This window comes from Cydia fagiglandana, chromosome 20 (assembly GCF_963556715.1).
Source record: "Cydia fagiglandana chromosome 20, ilCydFagi1.1, whole genome shotgun sequence".
Classification (NCBI taxonomy): domain Eukaryota; kingdom Metazoa; phylum Arthropoda; class Insecta; order Lepidoptera; family Tortricidae; genus Cydia; species Cydia fagiglandana.
This window is the reverse complement of record NC_085951.1, coordinates 13,063,569-13,086,746: the sequence shown is the minus strand read 5'-3', so window position 1 is coordinate 13,086,746 and position 23,178 is coordinate 13,063,569. Positions and strand designations below refer to the sequence as shown.

Genomic DNA, 23,178 nt, shown 5'->3' with positions numbered 1-23,178 from the left:
TCTGTCATTTAAAGCGGGAATTTCGTTAGTGCATGGTAATTTTTCAAAATGAAACGTCAAGAATATGAAGTATTTGCTAATAGAGTTATTCTATTTTATGAGTCTCACAATAGAAATGATACAGTAAAACACTTTCTTCAAGAAGGAGCTAGACGAACTAGTATATATAGAATAATAAGACGTTACGAAAAAACGGGTGAGGTTCGTTTTAGGAAGATTCCGGGCAGAAATAGGACAGTGACGGTACCTCGAAATGTAAATCGAGTTAAATCGATTTTTGACAAGACTCCTTCAACTTCCGTCAGAGTAGCTGCGGATAAATTAAAAATATCGAAATCGTCTGTTGCCAGAATGAAGAGGAACGATCTTGGTTTAAAAGCATACGTGAAACAATCAGCTCCTAAATACATAAAGGACCAAGAGGAACGTGCTAAAAGAGGGTGTCGAAGAGTTTATAACAGTCAGCTGAGGAAAGTGCTCGTTATTGACGATGAAACTTATGTTCCGGCGGATCCCAGCGATGTTCCTGGAAAGCGGTATATCCATTCAACCAGTCGCAAAGATCTGAGTTACGACCAAAAAATTGTACCAAGAGCCAAATTTTTCACGAAGTATTTAGTATGGCAAGCTATCGACGAATTTGGTAATGTTTCCGAGCCATACATATCGTCAGCCTCTATGACCGCAAAGGTGTATCTGAATGAATGCATTATTAAACGGTTGATACCATTCATAGACAAGCATCATTCCAGAGATCAGGTTATCTTTTGGCCGGACATGGCAACGTGCCACTACGCTACTGAAGTTACTCGGTACTTAGAGTGTGAAGAGATCAACTTTGTACCTAAAGAAAAGAACGCTCCAAATGTACCACAAGCACGCGGTATCGAAATGTTTTGGTCCCTATGCAAAAAAGAATACAAGAAACTATCAGAAAAACCAAAATCCATAAAAGCTTTTAAGCAACGGTGGACCAAATTGTCTAAAGAAGTGGCAGCTAAATCTGGAACAGCCGTAATGCGTCGGGCCGCGGACAATCTTAGAAAAATTGCTTTTAAAGGTGTCGTGGGCGCAAATTTAATATAAACATGATAATTCAATTAATTTTGTTACAACTTTCAACCAAAATAATTACTTTAAATGCTTGCTTTATATTAAAAAATTAAACATAAATTTGTCTCTTTACTTCTGGGACACCCCATTACTTATCACAACAATGTTTACTGAAAGATGTATCCACGAATGTAGTGTTTAAATAAACCCGTTTAATCAAACCAGATAGGGTTTAATTTCTTTTCGAATTAATGTAAGATTATCAAATAGAATAAATAAAAAATTATATAATATTTTTAGCTATATGATAGTTATATTTTGCTTCTTAAATTACCTACTTATTTGTAATTGTAAGTACATGTAATATGTAAAGTTGGTGGTGGGGTGGTGGTGCAATAAAGAACTTACTTATTTCCGTTTTCATCTGTTACCATGGGTTTATTTATAGGTCCCCAAAGTGCACCCAGCTGCTAACCGCGTAGCGGAGTTCTGTCAGTCCCAGATACAGGCCGAAGCCCTATTGTCCGGACACAGGACTGTGCTCCACACACTCACTATGCTAAGGGATGTACTGCCTGTCTTCAGCAAGGAGTATATTAAGGTACGTTGTATGCCATTATCAAAGACATATGTAACTTCGTATAAGATGAATAAAATCTAAGAAAAAAACGTGCCTCGAAAAGCAGGAAAAAGTCATTCTCGCATAGATGGCGCACACATCTTTGGCCTATTCTCGGCTAGATGGCGTGACGACACCGTTTCATATTTAACAATTTTAACACATAGATATCACTGAATGAACATGGGTCAAAATGATATAAAAAAAAATAGAATCATTTATCCATATATATTAATTTTTTGATAATTTTATACGTGTTTATTTTGAGTTATAGTCGTGTGTCGATAGATGGCAGTAAATTTACAGTGACTACAACATTTACTATGACAGGACCACTCTATACTATCTATTCTTTTTGCCATTATAGTACTTTGACCACATGTGACATTCCCAAGGAAAAGTTTAGCACATTTACTAACCTATTAGATAAAGCTAAAAATTATAAGTTTAGACGTGTAATCGGCCTTGACCAATGGTAAGGGTGGTATTCCATCTGTCGAATATAATGGTCCAATGTCATTGCGTCTCACTCTCTCATAAAGCAAAATGTGAGGCATAATACACATTGGATAAAGAAATTGGACATGTGGAATACCAGCCTAAGGGATGTTTTGACCACGAGTGCCGATTTAGAGTTGTAAATTTGGAACTTGTAGCTTTAGCTTTATGAAATGCCTGTGTAAGACTGCATTGTACTGTACTATTTTAGGGTTCCGTACCTCAAAAAGAAAAAACGGAACCCTTATAGGATCACTCGTGCGTCTGTCTGTCTGTCCGACTATCCCCCCGCCTCCTTTATCTATGAAACTACTGGGCCTAAAATTTTGATAAAAATAGTACTTTACCTATAGATGACAGGAAGACCTGTTAGAAATGTGCAGTCAAGCGTGAGTCGGACTTATGTATGGAACCCTTGGAACGCGAGTCTTATTCGCACTTGACCGGTTTTTTTTAAATCATCATCATCATCATCATCTCAGCCATAAGACGTCCACTGCTGAACATAGTGTTTTAGTGTGTGTAGTGTTTTTTTAAATACATAGTTTTTGTTTTTATTTCAGTCGGTCTGCGAGTCTATTCTGTCGCTAATGACACATAACAATGTGTACATAAAGACGTGTTGTCTCCACACGCTACACGCTTTGTTCGCGGCCCCACCCGCCTCTTCTAACGCGCCTGCGAGTCTCGCGGCACAACTTACCAGGTAAATGGATTAAATTGTGATTGCATGCTCTAACCGTCGATTTTTATGAATATTGAGTTGGTATTACAACTCTTCAATCCTCTTTTTTGCCTTCATTTTTTATTTTTTCAGACATAGGGTCATTCGCGAGTAACGGTCACTTTTAGTAACTGGCCGCCCTAAACTAAAAATGAATTCTATTCACCTATAACCAGAATTCATCTTAGTATAAGGCGCGGCTAGTTATTGAAGGCTGGCCAATTATTGAAACTTTTAACCTTAACAATATTTTGATTTACCTCATCAGGGCTCTGATGGCGGCCCGGCCTCCAGCGAACGACACGGGACAAGTGCTGGCCTGGGCGGCCGTCATGCAGCAAGGATACGGATGTTTGGCGGCGTGAGTATAGTATATTACAAAGAGAATTTGAAATAGAGAGTTACTGTAGCTACAATACATTTAGGGCCCCCCCACATCTGGCGTCTATCGAGCGTCGGCGTCTACAATTCTATGGCCGACGTCGACGCAACGTCGACGCAGCGTCGACGCAACTGCGCAGCGACGTCATTTTCCATAGCGCTGGACCGACGCCGACAGACGCCGACGCTCGAAAGACGCCAGATGTGGGGGGGGGCCCTTACTGCCATCTTTCGACAGAAGATTAAAACTGTTAGAACGCCATTTGACTTTGATCCTTATTCTCTCACTGATATGTGTTAACTTGTTAAATATTAATATTAACGCCATCTACTCGCCACTAGGCCAAAGGTATGGTGCAATCTTTCCGTGCGATGGCGCCAATACCTTCAGCCTACTCTAAGAATAAGGATCATCGTCAAATGGTGCTCTAAAGGGGCCCACTGATTAACAGTCCGCCGGACGGTATCGGCCTGTCAGTTAGAACAAAATTTTGACAGTTCCGATCAACTGACAGGCCGATACCGTCCGACGGTCTGTTAATCAGTGGGCCCCTTAACAGTTTTAATCTTCTGTCGAAAGATGACAGTAAATTTACAGTGGCTACATAATTTACTTTGACAATCCGCCTCTATACGACACACTATTCTCTTTGGTATAAATATTATAACTTTCATATTTGTAACTTGAAGAGGAACGAAGCATAAACTCTGTATAATAGTTAAGAGGAATTTTAGGAGGCTTGTCCGTTTCTTCAAGATTTCTTCAGCTCAAAATTGCACATAATTTGTATTCGGACTAATAAGTTTGGAACCTTAACGGCCTGGCCACGACATTGTGCGACTGGTTTCGGCTAAGGCGAAAAGCGACAGAGCGGCTTGGAGAGCACTGGTGAAAAGTGTCCACATTCGTCACATCCCTCATCCATGAGGACACGACAAGGAAGAGGAAGAGAATGCCTCTTTTCTGCAGTCGGGATCGAAAATTCGAAATTATAATACATCGACATGACCCATCGCCGGCTTCCAACTCGTACCAGCCTTAACCCTTCACCCCAATGGGTTTATAATTAAATTTGCCAGCCAAATACTGATCTGAAAGTTTCATAATATGAATTTAAATTTTCTTTTTACACCCATATCTGGCCGATGGCACAAATTACAAATTTAGATGGAGGAGAGGTAACCCAATCGGCGATATTATTTCTCAAAGTATTTTTTTTTGTTTACAGTCTGGACCTAAATCTGTGTATACCTAATCTGCCCGCGTTCGTAACCATCTGCGTCACCGAGCTATGGCAATCGGATGTGCCGGATATTAACGCTGCCTCTACCAATGCACTCAAGGTAAGTAAAATACCCGGGTATGTCCTTAAACTACGTCCAGGACCCGGGTATGTCCTTAAACCACGTCCAAGACCACCGGTGGACGGGCAGCAGCGTCCCTCAAATTCGGTGTACTCGACTGCGATCGCCAACCCGCCTGCCAAGCGTGGCGATTATGGCATTCACCCCCCAAAAAAGGGGGAGGCCTATGTTCAGCAGTGGACGTCTTATGGCTGAGATGATGATGATGATGATTTGTTAGACTTACAGTAACACAACTGAGTCTTACATTTCGTTTCGAGGCTAAAATAATGCGAAATGTATGGTTATTTCGACGTTTTTGCAAAAAACCGGTCCCGATCCCTGTTCTCTAGTATCAGAGATATATATAACTCCGTATAAGATAAATAAAGTCTAAGAAAAAAACGTACCTCGGAAATCAAGAAAAAGTCATTCTCGAATAGATGGCGCACACACCTTTGCCCTATTCTCGGCTATCCAAAAAGCGACAGTTTCAAATGTAACAATAGATTACTTTTTCCACAGGCGGTTCTTCAAGACTGCGTGAAGCCGGCAGTGGAGTCCGAGCTGTTCATCAAATATAAGCCTCACGTGGAGAATATCTTCAAAACCATCGGCACTGGCCTGGACAATCCGTTCAACCAGGCTATCAAACATGTTATCATGACTATAGCTGCCTGTTTTGAGGTATAACTATTATTATGTATGTTTTGTACACTTCGAGCAACACCGGCTTCCGACACGTCGGAAGGGAACAAGCGATATCTCACCATATAGTTCTTTCTGCCATTTTTTGCGGGGGGGACACACACACAGTCGCACTTCTCACACACTTACATACAAAATCCAATCTGTAATGACGACACAAATATATAGAAAAGACACCCTGCACAGACAAATCTTGCACACCTCGATCTGTTTTTGTGTACGGACGAGTCACAAGTGACACAACACGCACACTAACACATTTTCGTTGAAAAATTTTATTATTTTCTGAGAGATGACAATTCGGATTTGTCGCTCGACCGATCTGCAATTTGTACTGGGCGAGAAAATCGATATTTTTTTTATTATTTATTATATTTTTCAGCTGTTTTCTACTGACATTTTTGGTTGGATTCACCTTTTTTTTCGTTACAGATTGGAAACGAAAACGTGGTCTACATCCTTGGACCCCTCCTCAAAAAACTGAACGAACGTCGCGAAAGCCACAATTTCCACAACGACCGAGAAGTGGAACACGCTACCGGCTGCGCTGTTAAATCCTTAGGCCCAGAATTCGTACTCACACACATACCTTTACGAAGCGGACCTGAGAATATAAACTTAGATAGAAGCTGGTTACTACCAGTTTTGAAAGAAAAAACCACACACTCTAACCTAAAATTCTTCGCTACAGACATTCTAGAAATGGCTACATTCTGCAGAAAGCGCGCCAGAGAATGCGTACAAGAAAAAAACATCGCCCTCTCGCACACTTTCGATTTACTTTGCAACCAATTCTGGTCTTTACTTCCTAGTTTCTGCAACAGTCCTAAAGATGTTAAAGACTGTTTCAAGTCTATAGCTAGAGTTTTAGGTAATGTTTTGAAGGATAACCCTGAATTCAGGTTGCCTGTGATGCAGGGGTTGAGGAAATTGATTGTGAACGCGGATAATGATGATGATAGGGCGGAGTTGGGGAGGTTCGCGAAGAATTATTTGCCGATTTTGTTGAATATTTATATGTCGCCCGTGAAGTGGAGTATGGCGGAGGGGCAGAGGTTGGCGGCTTTGGAGACGATTCAGGTGAGTTTATACTAAATCTTCTTCTTCCTCGCATTATCCCGGCATTTTGCTGCGGCTTAGCCTGGGGTCCGCTTGACAACTAATCCCATGATTTGACGTAAGCACCAGTTTTTACAAAAGCGACTGCCGTATGACCTTCCAGACCAGAGGGGAAACTAGGCCTTAGGGCCCCCCCACATCTGGCGTCTTTCGAGCGTCGGCGTCTGTCGGCGTCGGTCCAGCGCTATGGAAAATGACGTCGCTGCGCAGTTGCGTCGACGCTACGTCGACGTTGCGTCGACGTCGGCCATAGAATTGTAGACGCCGACGCTCGAAAGACGCCAGATGTGGGGGGGCCCTTATTGCTATTAGTCCGGTTTACTTACGATGTTTTCCTTCACCGAAAAGCGACTGGCATATATCAAATGATATTTCGTACATAAGTTCTGAAAAACTCATTGGTAGGAGCCGGGGTTTGAACCTCCGGACTGAAAGTCGCACGCTCTTACCGCTAGGCCACCAGCGCTTCGCTTTGCATTTAAATTACTATCGATGGAAAAAAGAAATTTATAGTGTAATGCTATCTAATAGTTTAGTTTTTGTTATAATGTACAATAGTTTACAACACTTTACGCCTATTTTTTCTTTTTCTGTATATTTTTTTGTAGAGTTAATGAATATTTTATATTTCTTAATCTATTTCAGGTATACCTAACAATAAGTGACCAGTCCCTCCGAGAAGAACTATTCAAAAACGCCCTCCAACAACTAGAAACATCAACCGACAACCATTTCCAACGAGAATCCATACTGGACATAGTTCGTCTACTCGTCCTATATCAGAACAGCGAAAGCATCACACTCCTATTCGACAAATGGGTATACCCGTTATGCGAAACCGTATTAGAGAACCCTAAAAAACAAAAGAAAGCTAAAAAACAAAAGACAGAATCCATGGAAGAAGATACGGAACAGAAACCGACTTTGAAATATAAAGAGAAGGTTAAATTAGTAGAAATGGAGCATAAGAAAGCTTATAGGATTTTGGAGGAGATATTTAAGAGTGAGGCGGAGGGTTGTAAGGAGTTTTTGAGGAGTAGTAGTAAGAAGATTAGGAAGCTGTTGATGAATTCGTTAAGTAAGGCGGCGGATAGCAGTAAGGCTGCTAGATTAAGGTAAGGGATTGTGCATAAATCACGCGAGGTTCGATAGAGGGAGGGGGGATCCCGAAAAAATCACGATAGATCACGTTGGGGGAGGGGGGTATAAGGAAACCTCACGTGTATTTTTCTACAGTGAACAAAACTAAGATAAAAAACCCTACCTACCTACCTAATATATCAAATATTTAGTTTACTCAGAACATTTTGAACACCCTCTTGAACAACTTTTGCTATTAACTGTACTTTGTCTGTAACCCTGGATTTTACACTGCAATTAATTTTGAACCTTATCCCCAGATGCATAGAGCACCTAGTCAACTCATCACCCGGCCTGACCGCAGAAAGCAAACTAGTGAAGAGCGCTATAGCCGAATCTGTGATTTGCACGAGAGACATCAATTCAAAATGTCGGCAGTGTGCATTCAACCTTATCAATTGTATTGGAGATGTACTGAAAACTCAGGAAGGAGGTTAGTACTTAGTATATAAAGTCTGTCAAACAACTTTGGCACAGAATAAATAATAGTATAGTTCGTAGATTCGTAACTGAGCCCGGCGGCTAATCCTATTGTCTATTGTTAAGTAAAACCGCACGTGCTACTTACCTGCAAAAAAGGGTCATCCTTATTCTATTTGGCACCTGAGCGCAGGCTAGTCCAACGCTCAAAAAACCAGTGTCGTTGCGCTCTCCGATAACGCGCCTTTGTTACGCATCTCGATGACACATTTTAGACTGGTTCTGTAGCGTTCGACTCGCCGGCACTCAGTAACCGAAGTACGCAGGTTTTTATGCAGGTGGTGGTGGCACGTGGCACGAGCGGTTTTACTTAACAATAGATAATAGGATTAGCTCGGGCTCAGTTAAGAACCTACGAACTATACTAGGTACAGAAGACTCTAAAACGCGCCTGTGAGACGGAGCATTTCTTTGATCGTTTTATAATAAGGATAGTGTCTGTATGATGACTGATACTTATACTTTTGGTAATTCTTCCACAGGAATGCGCAGCTTCCTAGACCTTATTCTCTCTGGTCTGTCCGCCCCCCTACCCCGCATCGTGAGCGCCACCCTTAGGGCTCTCGCGTCGGCCCTATTCCACCTGTCTGAAGACATGTCTCTGGACATGGTTCAGGAGTTACTGGAGACAGCGGCAACTCAGATCATGTCAGGGAATAGGGAGGTCGCCGCTGCCGCATTGAGTTTCTTGAAGGTTAGTGTCATATTAAAGGTGCCATATTGGGTCGCATAATAATTGATTGTCCTAATGTAATGTTACGCATAAAACTCATTTCGCATAATTGTTATTGTGCTGGAAATATTAACATTTCTGAAATATTATAACACAAACCTAACCTAACCTACCCTATTCTACACAACCTATGCAAAATATTTTCGAAAATACATTCTGTTTCAGCTGGAGAAAAAATATGCGAAAAGAAATTTATGCGTAACATTACATTATGACAATCAATTATTATGCGATGAGATAGGATCCCATATTAAAGTACCTCCCGTGAAGTAATTGCAGGTATTGCTTCGGTAGATGATCCTCGAAACGGATTGCAACCATACATGGTTTTTTTTTAATAAGCATGAGGTTCACTCGAAAATGGATGATATGTGGGGTTATAAGTTTAAAAAAAAATATCGGAGGTGTCAAACGCTTGACATATTTAATAGACTTCCGAAAAGGACGTTTGAATATTTCGCTGAATTCATTAATTTTAATTTAATTTGTACTTACTAACATTAACGTTGTAACTTCTTGCTGTGTAACTTTTCTTCTTATTTAACTATTTGTTTACTGTATGTTATTTTTATGTCTTTTTTTCTTCTTGTATGTTACCTCCCGTGATTCTTCTCACTTGATGGTCTCATCGGAAGATCAGCGCTGGAAGCCACCAGCAACATGCTGAGATGGGGCCATTTCGTGGCACTTTAAACTTATTTTGTGTTTTCTTTTTTTATGTAATGTATTGTACCGATTGTTTGTGCTTACGAATAAATCAATTCTATTCTATTCATTAGCATATTAAGATTAATTTATTGTCATCATCATCACAGGCCTTTCCGTCTATTGCAGACGATTTATACATTGCTGTGCAGACACCGGGTTTGGTGACTGTGGAGGCCGATGCGTGAGCGGCATGACCTCCCACATTTTTGGCAGAGAAAGCTCATGCCACCCGAGGTTCCAGTCCCGGTTTGCTTTCTGCGACACCTTCTGCTATCTAAAGCATTAAACCAGGCTTGGTCGCATAGCCTTCTCCCCTCCACAACACGCTTGCGCCATCCATCACGGTTTTCAGCTAAGGCTTCCCAGGCATGGTGGTCGATTTTAAATGCAGACATGTCTCGCTTGACACAGTCTTTAAAGCGCAGCATCGGTCTTCCCACGTTCCTTTTAGCATACGCAACTGCACCGAGCAAGACACGTCGAGGTATTCTAGCGGGTTCCATCCGGTGCACATGCCCCAGCCACCGCAAGCGTCTCTGTTTGAGAAGAGCGGCAAGACTGGGCAGCTGTGCTTTTTCAAGAACCCTCTGATTGGTCACTTTGTCCTGCCAAGTTATGCCTAAAATGTTGCGTAGACAGCGCATGTGAAAAGTGTTGAGTCGTCGCTCCTGTTTTGCATACGTCGTCCAGGTTTCTGCTCCGTACAAGAGTATACTTAGAACGCAAGTCTGGTATACCATCATCTTGGTTCTAACAGTGAGATGTTTGTTGCACCACACCCTTGTACGTAGCCTCCCGAACATGGTCGCCGCTTTGCCAATACGAATATCGATCTCTGCATCAAGCGAGAGATTGTTCGACACGGTCGACCCAAGGTAGCAAAACTTATTGACGACTTCCAGAGCTGTGCCATCCACCAGTATTTTGGGTGTTTCCGCACTGCCCTGCACTAACACGACTGTCTTTTTGGCATTGATGGACATGGAGAACAAAGTGCATGCCCGGGAAAACCTGTCCATGATGTTTTGCAACTCGGCTGCGGAGTTAGTCACAAAAGCTGCATCGTCAGCAAACAAGAGACTGTCGACGAAGAAGTCCTCGCGATGTTTTGCTGATTTGAGGAGAGAGATGTTGTATAACTTCCCGTCGTCTCTTGTATGCAAATGCACCCCCTGTTGGTTGTTACTAAAAGCAGCCTTTAAAAGTAGTGAGAAGAAAATACCAAACAGTGTGGGTGCTAAAACACAGCCTTGGCGTACACCCCTCCGCATTTCAAATTGCTGGGATGCTTTACCGTCATAAACCACAGTGCCTTTCATGTGATCATGAAAAGATTTGACTAGATGCAAGAGTTTAGGGGGACATCCAATATTCTCAAGTGCAGTATATAGTCCTTCTCTGCTGACAGTGTCAAAAGCCTTGTTAAGATCTACAAAGGCTACAAACAGAGGTGTGTTTTGTTCTCTACACTTTTCCTGTAGCTGACGAAGTGAGAAAACCATATCTACAGTGGAACGCTGGGGACGGAAACCACACTGTGACTCCGGGTATACACGATTTGCAAGTTTTTGGAGTCTCCCGAGTACTACACGTCCAAAAAATTTGCCAACTATATGGGCTTTTATGCCTGAAATAAACGATTGAATTGAATTGAATTATTTTGTTAAGCTTGGAGTAGTGAGCGAATATTTAAGCCTTTATAAGGCAGAGGGATTATATTTCCCACCTAATTTTGAACTTTATTTCAAAGTGATAGGGTTCAATTTTGCATAATTACTGACACCTTCATGCCTTATAAAGGGTTAATATGGTCATTCTTCTATCAGGTATACACCAAAGTCCTGCCAACCGATGTCCTCGCCGGCTCTCTCCCCCTCATCATCAAAACCCTCTCCTCCATGCCCGAGGACTGCAAGCGGCATTCCCGCCTAGAAATAGGCTATTTCCTAACCAGGATGATCAGGAAATACGGGGCCGATACCGTGGAGAAGCTGATACCCCAGGAGGATGAAGTCATGTTCAGGAGGCTGAGGAATTTGAGGAAGCTGGATAATAGGAAGAAGAGGGCTAAGGATAACCAGAAGTAAGTAATTTAACCATTTGCCTTAACCTCCCAGGCATACAGGGATAAAATCCAAAATTTGTCAGTGACATTTGAATCTACAGTGTAAGAAACAGAGTTGATATTACTTTGATTGAAAACAAAATTCCTATTGAAAATGATTTAAATTTGAATGAATGAACTTAATAAGCGTAGGAGTGTTAACTTTAGGAGGATGTGTTAACATTTTACGCGTAAGCCATCAATGGTGTAATCGAATATAAACCTTACTAGAAAGCAGAAGAAACGAGAAAATATGTGGCTTTCTTCATTTCGCCCTTGTACTATGTTTTTGTTCTATCGAATGTACCTACCTGTATTCCTCTCTTCCGTACAAAAAAAAGTGAAATTTTAGATAAAAAAGGACTTTATTGCACTTGACGCATAAGGACCCTTCTGTGATAGAAAGCCTCATATGTGACGTTCCACGGCTAAAGGTACCTTATGGCGGCTGGTGCTTACGTCGCATAGGGCCGCAATAATATTGGAGCGGCGTTAATAATAGCGTAAGCGCCAACCGCCATAAGGTACCTTTACCCGTGGGACGTCACATATGATAAACGTAATTTTTGTGCGGGTATGCTTATATGCTATTGCCAAATAATTAGTGAGTTTTGGTTGGCATCTGACGAAATGTTGTTTTTGTACGTTGTTTAGACAAAGGAAATTGAACCAAACCAGTTTAAAAAAAATGTAAACTTTTTTAAATAAATATCTTTCCTATCCAGGGATCAAGCCGAGTCCGAAGATGACCTGGACGAAATCCGCGGCACATCCAAGACCCTCGAAGACATCCTCAAGGACTCGGACTCCGAAATGGAGCTCATGGAAGAAGATGAGAGGCCTAAAGCCAAGACCAAGGCCAAGGGCAAGAAGAGCCAGGCCTGGATACAGGACGATCCGGAGAATATTGTGGACTTGGCTGATGTTTCGGCCTCTAGAAAGATTACAGGTATCTATGTTATTATATCTTAATCCATCCATGGTTTTGATTTATTATTCTTGGCACATCCAAGACACTCGAAGATATAACACTGATCTCTCGCGTTTTGTACACATATTTAAATATGATATGCTCAATGCTGACCTGGTGCAACTCAGCTGAATTATCAGAATTTAAGGTAAAAAACAATGAAATCATATCGCGGTAGACCTGTTCGTGTAATTATCTTCTTTTTTTGTCTTGTACTAACAATAATATCGATTTTTTTTATTCCAAATAAAAATATTGAATTGAATTGATTTATATATACTCGAAGATGAGAGAGGCCTAAAGCCAAGGCCAAAAGCAAGAAGTGTCGGGCCTGGATAAAGGACGATCGAGAAAATATTGTGTACGTCGAGTTGATATCTATTTACTTACCTACTACACTACATATCTTCCTGACTGTTAACCCTCTGAACGCCACGCCTATCGTGCGCGGCGCGTCATCGTGAACATTGACGGAATGCAAGAAGGTTAATATTGGGCGCGTCAGGTGACGTCTTTGATGGTCAAAGGGTTAAGACGAAACGGGAGCTGAGCTAAAAGTCAATTTTGAGATTTCAAGCTGAATATACCCGTCGCTCTGACGGGGCGTAACCGCGGCGTGAGAGACTGTATTTGTATGTGTAATGCACGCACACAGACGCGTGCGGTGCGCCCGTACGTACTCGCGCTGGCCCGCACCTCACTGATTGCAATTTGCATTGCCACTTTTTGTTACTGCTACTACTAAGTAGGGTAATTCGCCAGTAACTGGCCACTTTTAATAACTGGCCGCCCTAAACTAAAAATGAATCCTATTCACCTATAAACAGAATTCATTTTAGTATAAGGTTTCAATAACTTCAATAACTGGCCACTTTATACTAAAATTAATTCTATTTATAGGTGAATATAGTTAATTTTTGGTTTGGGGTAGCCACTGACAAATTACCCTATTGCGATTGTACTTTTTTACTTACCCGGCTTACGTTTACGGAACTCGATATCGAATAGGGTAATTCGCCAGTAACTGGCCGCCCTAAACTAAAAATGAATTCTATTCACCTCTTTACAGAATTCATTTTAGTAGGTATAAGGTTTCAATAACTGGCCACCTTATACTAAAATGAATTCTATTTATAGGTGAATAGAATTCATTTTTGGTTTGGCGTGGCCAGTTACTAATAGTGGCCTGTTACTGGCGAATTACCCTATTTATGTACTTAGTGGTTAATACTAGTACTAGTATCAAGTAAGTATTTTTTTTTTTCAATAATGCTCAGAAACGAAGTATAGACATGACAAATATAAATATTAACGTCTTTGTAAGGCAGGATTGGACATTCTATAGAGTAAGAGTAAGTGTATGAAACAACCAATTCAGCTAAGACTAGGGAATGCTATCTAGATCTCGCAATTTCGAGATCTCGCTAGATCTCGCACGTATTTTCGAAATTTAACCTAGTTGACAGGAAATCTCGATATATGCAATCTCTGTCGAGATCTCGATTAATATATTCGAGATCTCGAACAAGACTGAAAGTGAAATACTTTGTTTTAAGTAATATATGACCTTAGATTCATGTTGTTCAGGCAGTGCTATTATGTGTCCGGCTTTAGCTCTATTATTGTTACGCAGTTTCTAAGTAAAGGTAAATAGTGGTTTAACATCGATAGCATTTCATAGAAGTAAAGTAAAAATTAAAATTGATTTTATGTTAAATATTTAATTTGTTGTTGTTATTTTCAAAATATAACATGAGGTACCTTAAATAAGTAATATGTCGGCGGCATATCGTAAAATCGTAATTCTTGGCGTATCATGAAACGCCACCATTTCCTGATCTAATATTAACCCAGGCATATCACGATCTTCCTTATGAAAGAGACGGCCGATCCATCAGAGCAATGCATTCTTTGATATTCCTAGCTTCATAGCGGGCGCATTGTAAAATAATTGATCGAGAAATCATATACATATATTCAATGATTTTGTAAATGACTACAGTTATGACTACGGTTATTAGAAACCAATTATAGTATGTTTAATATTCTTTCTAATGGTATGCATCACCAATTGATCAGTAAAATAGAACCCGAGAAATAATGATCAGTTGAGGTCGGTCGCCCGCCATTTACGTGACGGAACAAAATTCATCATTACTTTGTTATATGTATAATATCATACATCAATAAAACTTATGTTTTTGGAAAGCTAATGAAATTTTTCGTATATTTTATAATAACATTAATTGCGATAAAGTTATAATTTATTGAGTTAGACGCATGTTTTGTCAGTATTTATGCCATCCATGCACGGTAAAAAATCATATATTTTAAATATTTTGTAAATGACTACAGTCATGACTACGGTTATTATAAAACAATAATTGCACGTTTAATACTCTTTCAAACGACATCTCACACGAACCGATCGGTCCCATAGGACTAAAGACGTGAACAAATATCAATGCTGGTCGGCCGCCCACTTTTTCCTTCCTTTTTTTCGACACGTCCCCCCCCTCCATAAAATAAAAACCGGTTTATTCATATTCTGGAGACCACGAGGAACACGTCCATACCAGTTTTAGGTATTTAGAAGAGATGTCGACGAAAATCGTGAAGGAGACGACTTTTGTTTAATTTGCCTATAGACTATAGGAATATCAGAATATCACACCTTGAGGTTTGCCCAAAATGGCTGGTGTTCGCTAGGCAGATCATGAAATGTCGGCGTTTCATTATATTCCTAGGAATATCTCGATACGCCCGCCCGATTTTACGATGTCTATATCTATGGAATTCTTAGAGATTATTGATTAAAATAACACATTTTTAGTTACTTTGTCAAATTCGATCTCGTCGAGATATTAATCTCGATCCCGAAAATCTGACTGTCGAGATCTCGAAACACCCAATCTCGATTCGGATTTTTCGTGCGAGATCTCGAATCGCCAATCTTGGTGCGAGATTGCATTCCCTAGCTAGGACCTTAAATTGCTCGACAATTACGGAGCGTGACTGTACCTAAAAATTTTGTAAACCCATAACCATGCAATAAAATATTTTTGATTATGATTTCTAATTTGAAATATTAGAATCAAAAAGTTCAAAATAGATTGTACCTATGTAACTACAAAAATGTGTTCCCTCTCAACGCAAAACCCCTTGTGTCTTAGGAGGATCTAGATATTTTCACACAAGACGGTTTATCGATAACTTCTTACATCACTAGATTATCGACATTAAATGTCGACTATTGCCCATCACTTTTCTGGCAGTGTACGTATTTAGAAACTTGACTCCGCCCCTAAAATTAGTGCGATAGGGACAACTGCAGCTGAGGCGAAAAATCCTGCGTAAAAATGACAAAAATCGAGGTTTCGTAGTCCTCTTTTTCCTCCTCCAAAACTTAACCAATCGTAACCAAATTTGGAAATCTAAATGATTATGAAATTATCTGTGTCGGACCGTTTTGATTTTATGGCTAATTGATATCAGTTTTGAATACCACGCCTCTCATTGCGGCATAGTCAATTAGGCCATTTTGGCCATTTTTGAAGGGCTCTAGCGCCTTAAAAAACAAAAATATAAAAAAAGCAAAACGGTCCGACACAGATATTGACAATATTAATCTGTGTTGAAAAAATCATTGCTCTAGCTTCAAAAACCACGGAGGAAAACGAGGACTACGTTTGTATGGAGAAATGACCACTCCTGTTGGCTCTTAACTGACAATTCTTAAACGTTATTTCAAAAACGTACGAGGGTTGCACTGAAAATGTCGGGAATAGAGAAAACTGTCGCATCTAGACAGTCAATCTTTATTTTAATGCATACTTAAACTCAAACTGACCACGCATATAAATTTTCTTTTGAAAGTAATCATTCTGTAATGCACACGGCTCATAATCCCAAAGTCCTTTTTGTATGGCGATTTTGGGGCCTTAGTGGTTTTGTATGAAATTCGTAAAGTAGCCAACGGAATTGAAGTTTTTTTTACATATATCTATATATAAAAGATTTTTTTACTGTTGTCATATGAATATTTAGGAATGTCGAAATCTGCCGATATGCAACTTTTTTGGCAGTCTTTTTAATTAACAACACAAATGCGATTTTAAATTTTGACGTCGCTTTGGAATGACATGCTTCTTTAAGATCACCCATGGGATAAAATGAAAGCGACTTTCATACATAATTTTAACTGCAAACGAGCGTACGATGAACTCTAGTTCATAAAAAAATAACAGAAGCCCATTGTAACTTTTATTTGTTCGCTGAGGGCATATTGAAAACCGTTTAAAAATGTGATCCGAAAAATCACTTGGCCAAAAATTCAAATAATGTTCGACATACAATTTTCAAATTGTCAGTAATTTTTAAATATAAATGACAACCAAATGGAATATACCTTAAAAGTTTTATAAAGAGTTACATTTTTATAAATTATATGCCTCATTCTATTATGTTATTTCTAAGTGTCCCATTCCCGAATATTTCAGTGCGACCCTCGTAAAGTCCATTAATAGTAATAATACAGTAAATTTATACATTTAGCGTTTGCGTCAAATCCGTTAGTTCTGATTTATTTTCAGACTTATTTATGATGTTGGTCCAATGAATAATCCAAGTTTGTGACCTTGAGCGCCGAACGCAACTTTGTCAAAAATTGACAGAGCGTAAGGTCACAAACTTGGATTAATAATGGGCCAACATCTAGCGGATTTGACGCAGAAGAGCCACATTACAAAATTCTACAATTTTACTGGATTATAAGTGTTGTTATAATGATTGTACATATTATTTACATTGTTTTATCTCAATCCCCCGCGATGTATGATAAATAATAAGATAACATGGTGTATGACAACAATGGTTAAGAGGCACAGATAAGAACATAAACATTTGTATACAGATATCGGTGACTCAAGATGAAGACAGGGTTACAAGCAATAGTCTTAATTGATGAGTATTTGATACTAATAGTTCGTTTTATTAGCATTAGAAAGAACTTGCAAGAAGGTAAGCGATCTTGACATGTCTTTTAATTGAAAAACGCTTTTTATAAATCAAAAACTATTACTTATAAAAGCAGAAGAATATAAATGATCGTATTAGATTCATAATTGTTACATATTTGCCGTGACTTATTTTTAAAACGTGTTTTTCAATTAAAAGACACATCAAGATTGTTTACCTATTTTCTAAGGCTAAAAAAACGTACTATAGATATTGTTAATACATCGACAGGAGATATGAAATCACTTGTCTTGCTAGTTAATTAGAGTTTGATATACGTAACTGAGTGGAAAGGAATCACTAAAGTTGAAAGCACAAAAAACCGGCAATGTGCGAGTTTGACTCGCGCACGAAGTGTTCCATGCCATTACGCAAACCCGGCAAAAAATCACGTTTTTTGTACGGGAGCTAGGGTGGTTCACCTTTGTATGGGAAAAATTCAAACTCTAGCTAGAAGAAGCGGCACCCTCTCATTTTGTTACACTTGTTCTGTTGACTAAATATGCCAAGTTTTGTAATCTTATCTCAACTACAAGGGGGTGCTCAAACACTTTGAAATTTTTCAAAGTTGTATGAAATTCAAAAAAATCAAGTTATTATTTTTTTGAGTTTTATGTACGTAGTAGTTTTCACATTATTTGAAAGTGTGATTTAAAAGTTATTTGGTGAAAAACCATTTTTATTTCTATTTTTAATGATTTTTTTAGGTGAAATTTTAAAAATCTTACTTTTGAAAAATTATATAAAATAGAAATAAAAATGTTTTTCTACTTAAAAACTTATAAATCATATGTGCAAATAATGTGAAAACAGATACTTAAATAAAATTCTGAATAATAAATACTTGTTTTTTTTTGTTTTCATACAACATACAAAATTTTCAAAGTGGTTGAGCACCCCCTTGTAGTTGAGATAAAATTACGAAACTTGGTATATTTTATCAGCATAATAAGTGTAACAAAATAAGGGGGTGGCCCGTCGGAAAATAAAAAAAAATGTTTTTTGAACCACCCTAACGGGAGCCCCACTTTAATATTTATTTTATTTAGTTTTTAGTATTTGTTGTTATAGCGGCAACAGAAATACATCATCTCTGTGAAAATTTCAACTGTCTCTATCATGGTTCATGAGTTACAGCCTGGTGACAGACAGACGGACTATCGCGGTAACCGAAGACAATATGTGACGTTCCACGGCAAAAGGTGCCTTATGGCGGCTGGCGCTTACGTCGCATAGCGCCGCAATAATATTGGAGCGGCGTTAATAAAAGCGTAAGCGCCAACCGCCATAAGGTACCTTTAGCTGTGGGACGTCACATATATAATTGTTTATTATTTTTCAGCAACGGATCCATCTCAAAAGAAGAAGCAGATAGAGGTGAAACAGAAGAAAAAAGATGGCGGATTCAAGATGGCGCCCGACGGGCGACTTATCATTACTGACGACGCGTTTGACGGCGATGATGATGATGAACCGGCTAGACCGAGCGGAGAAGTTGATAGTGACACTGATGAGACTGGTAAGTGGCAAAAATAACAAAAAAGTTAAAGTAAAAGCACAGAATACATAATAGTACTAGACAGAAGACTTACTCTCTAACAAAACGCGTCTGTCACGATCAGCACAGATATGGCCGCTAGCTGGCGACAGGGCCACGCGCGGCTTATGGCAAACCCCAAAATTGGGGTCGAACGGATGTACTTTTAGCTACCTGTAGCAAAGCGACGAAATCGCGGAGTGAGCCACGCCTGGTAAATGTTAGTCCTTATTGGAAGGCAAAAAGGTACATTTTTCAACAATACTTAGTCAGTTACTATGGCGATAATAAAGTTCAGATATTCAGAGTTAGTTATAGATAATTGCGGATGGTTTTATTCCATTTTATTTTCTACCTTAACGCGAACAAAATAAAGTCATTTTTATAACACGCCGATTCAGTGATTGTTTTAGTTGTTTGAATGAAGTCTAAGATAAATATCGAGACTTGCTTTTTTCGTAGCGTATGCAGATGGTGATATACGGCTCTAAAAGCTAACGTTTGACAATTCAGTTACCACAAAACAAATGACCCATACAGCGATATTCAGTTATTTAATATTAACTTTAAGTACACTACCTATATTAATCAATCTATCTATGAATTATAACCAAAAATATTACTTTGCTAATATGCTAATCCGCGAAAAGATAAAGTCCTACTCAATCAGTGCTAACCCGTTATACTTACTTGTGTACTTTTTACATGCAATTAATGTTCCCACCCTCCCACCGCAAGAATAAATACACAAATAAATATAACAAACCACCACCAAAAGAACTATACTCGACACGTGTTTCGCCTCTCTACGAGGCATCCTCAGGAGATGTTGACGGTCTGACGCCCGGCAACGGGAACGGAACGGCGGATTCCGCGGATTAGCAAAGTAATATTTTTGGTTTTAATTAATATGGATTTCCGCAAAGTAACGCCTGATTCTATTCACTAATCGAGCTATGGTTAATGTTTAAAACGGTTGTCTATTAATACTCTTAAAGACTACGCCAAAACTTACCTTTCCCATTCCCTCTCTTTATCTATCGTTTTTCTATACAGACAATGAAGAAAAGGACACTAAATCGAAGCTGCTCAAGCCTGGTACGAAGCGAAAGTTCGACGATATACTCAGCATCAAGAGTGGAAGGTCGAATAGGAGCAAAGCGTCTACTTTGGCTGTTGGATCCAAGTATAAGGCCGGAGGGAAGGGTATTCATAGGTAAATAAATATTGTGGGCATTCTAGAAGAATTGTGTAACGGCTTGGCCACGAGATTGCGTGACTGTCAGCGGCGGCGGCGGCAACCATAGGTTAGAGCGAGCGAGAGCGGGACACAGCGATCGGACCTTTCGTTCCCACCTATGAGCGGTCGTGCCGTCGTGGCCAGGCCGTTAAAGAGTCCCCAGCAAGCTCGGTTCTCCATACAAACATAGTTACGCTCTCATTTTAAAACGACTAGCTAGATTGCTCTGAAACTTTGTACTCACAGTACGATAAGGTAGATCTAGTCATGTAATTAGTTTACGTAGCTTCAGATACCATAGTTAAAAAAATACAGTGAATTTAAGTTTTTCAGACAAAACTTGTTTTTGCGATATTTCGTTTTTTATAAACTGGAGCTATATAAACTAATTACAGGACTAGATATACCTCATGCCATTGTACGTGCAAAGTTTCATTATAATCAAACAGGTACTTTTAAAATGAGAACGAAAATCCGTGGATTTTCTTGGACGTTTTTGCCCTCAACTACAAAAGATCTAAATTTGATAGCCAAATAACGACTTTAAGGATTTAAATTTAAAATTGATTTTTGATCGAATCTCTGTAAACCTAAGTGTTATATTCTGTAGATGCACACACTCACAAACACAAGCGTACATATGTAATTACGCGCACACACGGACATTGAATACATTTTTTACGTATTTGTATATTTTCAGACCTCTAGACTCAGCGGCATCAGTGGCGTCCGGCGCTGGCACAGAATACAGGTCTAAGAAGGCGAAGGGAGACGTCAAGAAGAAAGGGAAACACGACCCGTACGCGTACATACCGCTGTCCAGGAAGAATCTGAATAAGAGGTGAGTGACAGAGACAGAGACACATGTCTTAGCAGGGGTGCGAAACTCCTCCCTTCGGTTCGGGCAGGCGTGGCTCACTCCGCGATTTCGTCGCTTTGCTACAGGTAGCTAAAAGTACATCCGTTCGACCCCAATTTTGGGGTTTGCCATATGCCGCGCGTGGCGCTGTCGCCACCTAGCGGCCATATCTGTGCTGAACGTGACAGACGCGTTTTGTTAGAGAGTGAGTCTTCTGTACCTAGTACTATTATTTATTCTGTACTTCGGGCAAACTCGGCCCCGTCCGGCTCAGCGTTGCTCTGAGCAATTATTAGGGTTGACACAACTTGACGTCCCTTTGCGTGCACGACCACAACCGAAAGGTATAGTGCCATGAAGGGGCAACTTGTGATGGATTGTGGTAGTGGCGCCCCCTACGCAGAGTTTCGCGTAATCTTCTTCTTCCTCGCGTTATCCCTGCATTTGTTGCCGGGGCTCACATAGCGTTGCTTATCATGAATAGTGACACAAAACAAAATGAAATGCCATTCGATTTTAAATCTTACCAGTAAAAGATAGAATATTAAATGCAATAGCATTTCATTTTGAGTTGTGCCACTGTTAATGATAAGCGTCGAATTAGGAGCCTGGGGTCCGCTTGACAACTAATCCCATGATTTGACGTAGGCACTAGTTTTTACGAACGCGACTGCCATCTGACCTTCCAACCCAGAGGGGAAACTAGGCCTTATTGGGATTAGTCCGGTTTCCTCACGATGTTTTCCTACACCGAAAAGCGACTGGTAAATATCAAATGATATTTCGTACATAAGTTCCGAAAAACTCATTGGTACGAGCTGGGGTTTGAACCCGCGACGTCCGGATGGCAAGTCGCACGCTCTTACCGCTAGGCCACCAGCGTAGAGTTTCACGTAATATTAATAAATACATATTTGTTACAGAACAAAAGCGATCACGTCGAAGCAGTTCAAAGGCATAGTCAAAGCGAAGAATAGGGGGGTTAAACCGAAGCCTAAGGGGAAGAGGAAATAAAGATCATGCTTAGTATAATTATCTTTATAGGAACTATAAAGAACCTTATTATCAAGTCACTAAGGTATAAAATGTATTGATCATTTCCTTGTTGATAAATAAACTATAGAACTACTTTTATTAAGGTTTACTTTCGAAATGACAGAAAATTATATAGAATGCATTTTAAGAAGAATACTATAGTTTGTCAAAGGAGTGTCTCATTTCAAACATAGACAGATAATCATACTATCTTTGTCTTACACTAGTACTAGCACCCAAAAGAAAAGGATGAGTATAGTTTTTTTTGTTCTTCTTTACTGACAAATTGGTTTGACCAACTATATGTTTCATCAAAACTGTTAACCTCTAGCCGCCCAGAGACCTATAAAAAGGTCTCCTGTTCCATTCTAATTTGAACTTTGTGTTGACAAAATAAAATTTCATTTTGCTTGGCAAGGTCTGACGTATGGGCGGCTAGAGGTTATTATTTATTTTCAAAAAAATAACCTTAAAATAAAAATCAGAGAACTGAAGAATGAAGAGCAAGTGAGCTAGTGTTTTAATATACTGTACAATTATTAAAGTCAGCATTAAGTAATGAATTGTCAACCTTTTTGCAAGGTAATAAGATCTACTATTGCTTGTATGATTGCGGTTATATTGACACATGCAATAAAACAGCTTAAAATCTTTATATGCCTAATTTGAAACATTGTTAAGTGTGATATCTTTATTACCATTCGTTAATAAAGTAAAACGTGAAATACCTGTGTGTTATTATTTGTTCCTGTCAAAATACCTTCTTCTTCTTCCTCGCGTTATCCCGGCATTTTACCACGGCTCATGGGAGCCTGGGGTCCGCTTGACAACTAATCCCATGATTTGACGTAGCCACTAGTTTTTACGAAAGCGACTGCCATCTGACCTTCCAACCCAGAGGGAAAACTAG

At 39.6% G+C, this 23,178-nt stretch overlaps 1 protein-coding gene across 1 annotated transcript in view; it reads left to right on the top strand.

Annotated features, from left to right (window-relative positions):
• The window catches only part of LOC134674460 (RRP12-like protein), a 39,669-nt gene extending 16,674 nt beyond the window's left edge, over positions 1-22,995 (top strand). Inside the window, exons 6-20 of the mRNA XM_063532538.1 lie at positions 1,502-1,654; positions 2,734-2,876; positions 3,163-3,255; positions 4,505-4,619; positions 5,145-5,306; positions 5,760-6,407; positions 7,092-7,561; positions 7,847-8,019; positions 8,549-8,760; positions 11,334-11,590; positions 12,337-12,560; positions 18,940-19,116; positions 20,191-20,350; positions 21,075-21,215; positions 22,157-22,995. Coding sequence (XP_063388608.1) covers positions 1,502-1,654; positions 2,734-2,876; positions 3,163-3,255; positions 4,505-4,619; positions 5,145-5,306; positions 5,760-6,407; positions 7,092-7,561; positions 7,847-8,019; positions 8,549-8,760; positions 11,334-11,590; positions 12,337-12,560; positions 18,940-19,116; positions 20,191-20,350; positions 21,075-21,215; positions 22,157-22,247 — 3,219 coding nt within the window. The 3' untranslated portion in view covers positions 22,248-22,995. The remainder of the gene's footprint in view (positions 1-1,501; positions 1,655-2,733; positions 2,877-3,162; positions 3,256-4,504; positions 4,620-5,144; positions 5,307-5,759; positions 6,408-7,091; positions 7,562-7,846; positions 8,020-8,548; positions 8,761-11,333; positions 11,591-12,336; positions 12,561-18,939; positions 19,117-20,190; positions 20,351-21,074; positions 21,216-22,156) is intronic.
• Positions 22,996-23,178: the final 183 nt, after the last annotated feature.